This window comes from Enhydra lutris, unplaced genomic scaffold (genome assembly GCF_002288905.1).
Source record: "Enhydra lutris kenyoni isolate GAN:26980312 unplaced genomic scaffold, ASM228890v2 scaffoldscaffold20, whole genome shotgun sequence".
Classification (NCBI taxonomy): domain Eukaryota; kingdom Metazoa; phylum Chordata; class Mammalia; order Carnivora; family Mustelidae; genus Enhydra; species Enhydra lutris.
In genome coordinates, this window is record NW_019154104.1 from 6,128,321 (window position 1) to 6,136,965 (window position 8,645).

At 49.8% G+C, this 8,645-nt stretch overlaps 1 protein-coding gene across 3 annotated transcripts in view; it reads left to right on the forward strand.

Moving 5' to 3' along the window:
- Nucleotides 1–8,645, forward strand: part of LOC111148508 (forkhead box N3) — a 297,030-nt gene that overhangs the window by 75,415 nt on the left and 212,970 nt on the right. For all 3 annotated transcript variants that reach the window (XM_022505114.1, XM_022505115.1, XM_022505117.1), the window contains exon 4: nucleotides 3,812–4,368. In XM_022505114.1, the coding sequence (XP_022360822.1) occupies nucleotides 3,826–4,368 (543 nt within the window). In that variant the 5' untranslated portion in view covers nucleotides 3,812–3,825. The remainder of the gene's footprint in view (nucleotides 1–3,811; nucleotides 4,369–8,645) is intronic.

Consider the following 8,645-nt stretch of genomic DNA (forward strand, 5'->3'; position numbering starts at 1 on the left):
CCCCCCGCCGCCCGCCGCCCCGGGCTCGCCGCGCCGCGCCCGCGCGTCCTTAGCCGGGCCACCAAGCGATGCCCGCTGGGCGCCCGCGAAACTTTGTGGGCTCCCGCTGAAGGGCTGCGGTGTCCCCGCGCCCCCGCTCCGGCCAGGTGAGTTTGCTCCCGGCTCCCGCTGGCGCCCCGGTGGGGTTGGGGTGACTCGGGGCGGGGGCGCTCGTCCGAGGCCGTCTTGGAGGCGACCTCGCCGCTCACGGCAGACGAGGGACTCCGCAGTTCCTGGGGGGGAGGGCTCAGGCTAGGGGGCCCGGCCGGGCGGGGAGACGGCAGCCCCCGAGCGGGGAAGTTGCCCGGTCCGAAGAGTTTCCTGCCCCGACGTGCGGGCTGTTTCCCGGTGCCTCGGTTTCCAAAAGACGCCCGAAAGGAGCAGAGTTGGTATTGTCCGCGGAGTACGGGATCCCCGCCGTTCCGGGCCGGGGAGCGGGTGCCGCTCTAGGGGAGACCCCAAGATGAGAAACAGGCTCCTAACAAAGATGCCCCCTCCCCCCAAACTGTGCGGTCTTGGCACAGGCAGTGAGCGTCTCCCGAGACCCCCGAGGCCCGACCCCTCCTTACCCCGGCTCTCTAGGAAACCCTCCTTGGGCCCTGGAGAAGTTGGGGGGACGGCGGGCTTTTATTGATGTGTTTTTAAGGCTCGCCGCGGTGCGGCCAATAAAAGGTTTATGACATCTGACCGGCAGTGAAGGTATGCGAGCTCCCAATTGCCCAGTATACGGGGAGCAGAGCGGTTTCCTCGTTGCCTGGCAACGTCGCTGATTGACGCGGGACGCAGCCAATCGCCGCTCCCGCAGGTCCCCTTGAAATGTTTTTGACAAGTACAGTAGACGGGAGTGGAGCGCGTGCGTGCGCGCGCGCGCGCGGAGGGGGGGGGGTTACCCGACCCCTCCAAACTCGCGACTGCCCTGCTCGGCTTGGAGAGGATCTCTTAACTTTTCAAAGTTCACTTCGAACATCTGTTCAAAGCTGGGCCAGTAATGTGTGTGTCAGTTATTTGGAAACCTTCTGATAGTGGGCAAGAAATGCAGCTTTCCTGCTGCATTTCCTCCCTTGGAAAGCAAATAAGATAACAAAACACAGCAAATCATATAAAAACAGAAAGAGGGTGTGTGGTTGTGTGTGTGGAATGTAACCAATAGCCAACCGAAAAGTTTTAAGGAGGTCACTAGTGAGTATTTGCGTATCTGGTGGAACAACCCTATTGTGGTAGCAGATTAAAAATGTTTGCCTAACTGCACACTCACATGATCTGGATTCTCGCTCGCTCGCTCTCTCCCCCCCCCCTCTAAAATAGGAGGAAAAAAAGATTTGGCAAATTATGTAGTTAGAGTATAATAATGGAAAACTCCTCAGCGGTGGTTTCTGGGAACTGTTTTTTAAAATGGAACTGTAGTGATCAGCAGCTCTTGATACTGTTGCTGCGAAAATGCTGGATTTATAGGGTTGCAGTTTACAGTTGGACAGCACGAGGGGACAGAAACACAAAGCAGACAGATGATTCCTAGGTAGCGGACCCCCATCACCCTCTTTTCTGCACAGTGCTATTTTTCTAATAAGACCATACTGCTGGCAATGTTTGTTTAAAACAAAAGAAAACATGGAGTATCGTGTGTTAGTTCCTTTGGGAAGCTTCTGACAAATAAGCAAATTGAAAAGAAAGAGCAGCATGTTGTCATAGCAACAGTGCAATTAAATTACTTTACTGTCAGCCATGATATAATTTTCCTGTTTGGAAGCTCGGGAGACATAAAACTTTCATCTGGAGCTGAAGTTGACTTCGGTGCCTGGAGTATTTCGTTCTGCTTTGTACTCTACTGTGTGGATATTCCTGGTTTTCAGAAACTTAGGGTTTCGTGATGGGATCTGGGGAAACTGGGAGGGAGACAAGCCTAGCTTTGATTTTTTCATAAAAATGGTAAAAACGTTACCAGGTGGGGCTTCTGTCATACCCCCAAACCTAAAGATACAAGCTTATTCTTTAAATTGTGTCCTGTGCTACTCAGGTTACGTTCCTTCTTGATGGAAAGAAGTCCCTGTGGCTCAAACTGGAAGTTTTCTGTCCTTGGAGCTGGGCATCTTTCAGTAGCTCCGGAAAGCTTCCTCCCGCCTTCTGCCCGCAGGTTCTGTGTGGGGACCTTGTGATGGAGGGAGGGTGCTGGAGTTTTCAGGCACCCTTGGCTGGCCATTGGGTGTCTCACATTACGCTTTCTAGAATCCCATTCCAGAGCTTCCCCAGCTGAAGCAGTTACTTTCAGCACACTGTCAATGCGCATTTGGAGCCTTAGAATGATCGTGTCTGCTTTTGTGTTCATTCTGTTTTCCTAGAGAGATGGCTTGATCTTCTTACTCAGGGGGAGAAAATAAAACAGACATGCTTCTTAAACCAAGCCCATCGTGTGAGCGCTGCGAGCGGACAGTGGGAGACCTCTTTCATTATCTTTATACTGTTCTTTCTGTCTTACATTGAGTACTCGAGGGTTGAATATGCTTTGTATTTATCGGGGTCATTCTGTTTGTGGACTTGCCACGTCCTCATTTTCTTTTCTCATCAGAAGTTGTACTCCCTGTTCTAGGTCATTGATAAAAATGGGGGTGGCATGGGGGGTGCAGAATAGAATTCTGTAGCGATTTTTGTTGCATTTACCTTCCAGTTGGAGCTGCAGGTTGCTCCTCTAACTTTTTTCACCAATTCTAATTTCAGTTAATGGCTTGTCTTCACAGTCCCATTGATTGGTGCGGTGCCCAAAGTTACTCAGTTTTTCATCTGGGGTGTAGTGTCCCAATAATTGAATGCACTTTTTCCTCTAGTTCCAACCCACAGACTTCCTTGTTTACCACTTTCTAGACTTGCCAGCTGTGATCAAAGTTGCGGAGTTTGGGGCCATTGTGTGTGGAGGAAAGATACAGTCAGATATAAAACACTACCAATCAGCGCATGATGTGGTCAGAATGTTAATTCTGGGACGGTTGTCATGGTTTTCATGTGGCGACAGCTGAACTTAATCTGAAACACCTGGTCTTAAACTTGCAGGTATTTTGCAGTGGGGAGGGGAGGGAAGGATAAACCCTGAGGGCTAGAACCCCAAGTGACCAGAGTGTGGGGCATGGCCTTTACTTTGTAGTGTTTATCGTGAGGCTTGAAAGAATTCTTACCTGTATATACATTCGTATTCTTTTTTTTTTTTTTTTTAAAGATTTTATTTATTTGACAGAGATCACAAGTAGGCAGAGAGGCAGGCAGAGAGACAGGGGGAAGCAGTGTCCCTGCTGAGCAGAGATCCCAGGACCCTGAGATCATGACCCGAGCTGAAGGCAGAGGCTTAACCCACTGAGCCACCCAGGTGCCCCTGTGCATTCATATTCTAAGGAGAAACTGAGGCACCAAGAAATAACTGATTATTCCCAGTGGGGTACAGTGATAATATAACGATGATGTGAATCTGGGAAGAAAGCTTTGTAGAGTTCCCCATTCTTTTTGTGATTCATTTGTATATTAAAGATACCGTAAATAGTTCCAGTCTCCTTGTATTTTAAGAGGTGGCAGAGTCACAGGGCTACGCTCACAGACTACTTTTACTTTATTAGTGGTGGAGTGGTAGGTCTGTGGTCCTCAGCTTGGCAGGAGATGCTGTTTCCAGGGGCATGGGGTCCGTAGAAGTGGTGGGGGTTGGGGGGGTGGGCGCAAAAGAATTAGGAGGGCACAGCTGCCTCTCTGTTTTGGGTTTCCCCAACTCATCTTTTCTTTGTACTCTGTTCACCAGGAGCCTTCACATAAATGGGTCCCGTCATGCCTCCCAGTAAGAAGCCAGAAAGCTCAGGAATTCGCGTCTCCAGTGGGCTGAGTCCGTGTTACCGGGGCGGTGGTTTCTCCAAGGCCCTTCAGGAGGACGATGACCTCGACTTCTCTCTGCCTGACATCCGATTAGAAGAGGGGGCCATGGAAGATGAGGAGCTGACCAATTTGAACTGGCTTCACGAGAGCAAGAACTTGCTGAAGAGCTTCGGGGAGTCGGTCCTCAGGAGTGTCAGCCCTGTCCAGGACCTGGACGATGACACCCCTCCATCCCCTGCCCACTCTGACATGCCCTACGATGCCAGGCAGAACCCCAACTGCAAACCCCCCTACTCCTTCAGCTGCCTCATATTTATGGCCATCGAGGACTCTCCAACCAAGCGCCTGCCAGTAAAGGATATCTACAACTGGATCTTGGAACATTTTCCGTATTTTGCAAACGCACCTACCGGGTGGAAAAACTCAGTGAGACATAATTTGTCTTTGAATAAGTGTTTTAAGAAAGTGGACAAGGAGAGGAGTCAGGTAAGCTCTTTGGGTCTGGAACTCACATTTCTCTTTTTTAAAAATGTGCCCTTCCTCCCCATGAAAAAACAATGTTGAGGGATGTAAATTCACCACACCGAAGGGCGCAGTTATAATTGAGTAATTTTATTTCATTCATTTGGTGGCAGAGAACTTCCTTTGCCTTCAACTTGGTCATTGGACGGTGTTTCTGGTGTTCATGCTGGATTGAGGGTTTCCCACTGTGGTATCTGAACATAATCACAAAACGGTGGTTCGCACACTTGATTGGTTCTTGGGATCATCGCTCAACGTGGATGGGTCCCTCTGGGTTTGCAGTACAGACACAGGTCCATGTTCCAAGGACAGCCATTAACCGTGGGGTATGTATGTATACATTGGAGGAAAATTGCCACCTGGGACAAGAGAAAAATGGCATTTCTTTTCTAAGTGTTAACTTGGAGAGGGGCAGCCTCTCCAGGATTCTGGAATAAATGGACAGTAATGGGCATTGGGAGGTGGCCAAACAGTACACTCCCATACCGGACAAAGACGTGGATTGCTGAGGTGACTCCGATAAAATCAGGCATACACGTAAGTGGTAACTTCAAAACAACGGGTATGAAAAATTGGGGTAAAGTTCCCTTTAGAGATGGGCTTCCAAGAGATTGACTTTTGACTGTACGGTCTTAGTCCAGGTTTCCTGGTCTGCTGAAGCGAGAGAGTTTCTGTAATAGAGAGAGGGTTGACTGGCAGGGCTGGAACGCAGAGCTGTGGTCCGACTTTGGAGTTCTGAAAAGTTAACAGCTGCATTTGGGACGTAAGCTGGGAAATGTTCTTGCCCCAGAGTTGTCGCATTATTCCTGTGTGTTTCAGCCTGGGTTTTCATGGTAGTGACATTTCAGTGTATAGCTGGAGATCTGCTTTTGCCCCTTCTTGAAGTTCGGCTGTGGGACTGCACTGGCTGTGCAGTGTTGGGGCCTTTCCTTCTCCAGAAACATGGTCCTGTTTGCAGTAAAATCCTGAGCTGGAGAAAACTCTGCTCGTCTTGGGCGTGGAGGAGTATGAATCAGGAAGGGGTGACGCCGTATTTCCCCTTGCCACAGCTGGGCACGTTTTTCTGCAAATGCTGTTCCCCTGGAGTTTATGTTCAAGATGGGGAGTGGGCGTGCAGGGTTTGAGGAGGGGGCTTGCTTGGGAACACCGGCAAAGATGTGGACACTCAGGAGCTTTGCCTTTGACTGCTGGGGCAGGCGATGCCTGGGTCTGGTGTGCACATGCAAATAGACCGCACGTCCGTATTTTTCCCTAAGTGTGACATTTGTGGGGCGCTGCCGCTGTCCCTGGGTGTCCACTGCTCTCTTTCCTCCCCTCCACCTCGCCGAAGGAGCACGAGGAGACCGACCTGGTACTTGGCTCTGTTGACTGCTTTACCATTCTTCTTTGAACTTAAAGAGAGTCCACCGCAACCCTGTCAAGGGCCAAGTCCGTGCTATTAAACATTTCTGTATAGCTGGGTCTTTATGGTTAGGAGGGGAAAATCTTAGAAAGCAACTCCAGGATGAGAAGACAGTGAAGAAAATTCTGTCCAGGTCCCCCAGAGCCGCATGTCCCCGAGAAGGCGCGAACAGCACGTTCAGTTTGGCATGAACCTGTCCTGCGTGTCACCGCCCGCCTGGCTCCCTGTTTGCCACGAGGCCAGCACACAGAAAAGTAATGGAGCAAATGCTCACTCAGAACCATTCAACAAAGCAGCTCCGCAGTGTGCAGTGAGACTCAGGCGGAGCCCCCCCTCCCCCGAGTGACAGGTGTGGGTGTGCATGTGAGTGAAGGCACACAGGCCAGAGTGCCATCTCCCCCTTGTGTGCTCCCAGCCCCCGCTCTGGGAGTCCACTTTTCCAGGGGTGACGGTTGTCCTGTGGAAGGGGAATGGCTTTAAGGATTTGAGATTGTTAATCTTAGGAAATGTGGGGTTCTGGCTTCCTAGCTGTGCCGACCTGTATTGACGTGTTTCTGATCGGATGCCAGTCGGTGTTGTCGTTGGGAGTTTGTTCCCATTGTTTGTGATTTTACGAGAACACAGCCCAGAGTGTGAGTTTTCCCCCTTTTCTCCTCCTTTCTTGGGTTACTCCCACCTCTTTCCAGGGTGCCCGTGCTGGCCCCTCCATTTGGGGTTTCTCCTCTGGCTAGCTCAGTAAAGGGGAAGGCATTCTCCCTGACACTTTGCTCAGTGAAAGCCTCTTTGGCTGTACAGGTAAGCTTGTTTTTTGATTTTACTTCCTGGTAGCTTCCACATTGAGGTTGGGCCACTGTGCAGTGACCAAGTGCCCCCGAATGTTGGTGAGAAATATGTGTTCGTTGAAGGGGGAGAACGGAAGGCTTGCACGTTGTAGTCACATTTTTTTTTCTTCTAAAAGCGTGGAACACAGTTTTAAGCTCAGTATAACTGAGATTGCAGGATCCGGTGTGGTCCTTATCCTTGCGGGCTTGGAACACGTCCCCTGCTGGATACCTGCCTGCCTAGGACGTGGGAGAGGGATCTTCCAAGACTGCGCCAGCAACCCCCGGGGCATCGCCATGAGCATTTCTGGCTCCCGCCCTGGAGATGCTGGTTCAGTCGGTTTGAGGTGGGTTGGGGACGATTGGTGGTTCTGATAAGCTCTATGGGTGTTTCTGACTTGCAGCCAGATTAGAGACTCCCTGAACTACATGCCCTCTTGGGTTCTTTCCAAAGCTGAGATTTCATCGGGAACATCTCATGAATGAGTAAGTCGGGGAGAATAGACAGTTTTGCTTCCGTTTCTCTCTCTCTCTCTCTTTTTTAAAAGATTTTATTTGTTTGATAGAGACACACAGGAAGAGAAGGAACACAAGCAGGGGGGAGTGGGAGAGGGAGAAGCAGGCTTCCCGCTGAGCAGAGAGCCCGATGCGGGGCTTGATCCCAGAACCGTGGGATCATGACCTGAGCCGAAGGCAGCTGCTTAACCAACTGAGCCACCCAGGCGTCCCCATTTTATCTCTTATAAGACTTAGATACATAAAGACTTAAAAGTGATTGTGAAAGATAGAATTTTTTTATTTTGTAATCCTAGAGAAATTCAGACACACATGGAGAGAGAGTAGCGTGATGAATCCCTCTCACCCCCGTTGCCCACAGCCAGCTCCAGAGTTTGCAAGCTTTGAAGCAGATCCAGATCTCATGTCCTTTTTTTTTTTTTAACTTTTTAATTTTTATTTTTATTATTTTTTTCCCCATGTTCTTTTGCCTCCCGTGTGCAGAAGAAAAATCGCCAGGTTTTACATCAGCTCAATTCCGGCATCTCCCTGAACAAAGCAAACACTTCCTTGGTCTCACCTAATGTCAGATCCATATTTGGAGATCTCTGAGGATTTATAGAATGTTTGATTGAATTGGGATCCAAACGTAGTTTATGCTGTGCAGTTGGCTGTTAGGTGCCTGGCGTCTGTTTTCCTGGACAGCAGCCTCGGCCACTCCCCTTTCCAGTGCCCTTCCTCGTTAGAGACCCATCCGTTGTGCTCAGGAATGGCCCATGTTCCGGCGGCTTCGTGGTGATTTCATTTAGCATGTTCTTCTATCCCCTTGTGTTCCTGTGAAATGGAAGTAAGGCTGGATCAAGTTTGGTCCCCCCACCCCCTCCAAAATGCTTTATAGACCGTTCTCCCGTGTTCTCACGTGAGGAAGGCTGGTGGCCCCTCCTGGGGATGCCGAGTGTCAGCTGTGGGCTCACTCGGGGTTGGCTGTTTCCACCTGTGCCGAGTTCCCCACCAGCAGTGGCTGGACCTTTGCCTGAATCAATCACAGGAGAGTTTCAAAGTCTGAGAATAAGTTTTATATCCCATAAATACAGATCTTGGTTAAGACTGTAAGATGAGCCCGTCCGTGCTAACCTCTCTGAGTACTTGTAAAGGAGAAGTAAAGTGCCATTCCCTTTTACAAACTGGATTATAACCGCTTGGGTATGTGTGTTTCTATTTCTGTGCCTTCTCTTTACTTCTTACTAGTTTAATGAAAAATGTTGTTGCAAGAGGGTTTATCAAGGAAACACTGTACAAAAATATATTTATTGGGGTGCCTGAGTGGGTAAGTCCTTAAGCATCTGCCTTTGGCTAGGGTCATGATCCCAGGATGCTGGGATTAAGGCCAGCATCTGGCTCCTGCTCAGCGGGAAGCCTGCTTCTCCCTCCCACTCCCCGCTACTTGTGTTCCCTCTCTTGCTGTGTCTCTCTCTGTTAAATAAATAAATAAATCTTAAAAAAAAAAAAAAGTATGTTGGGGC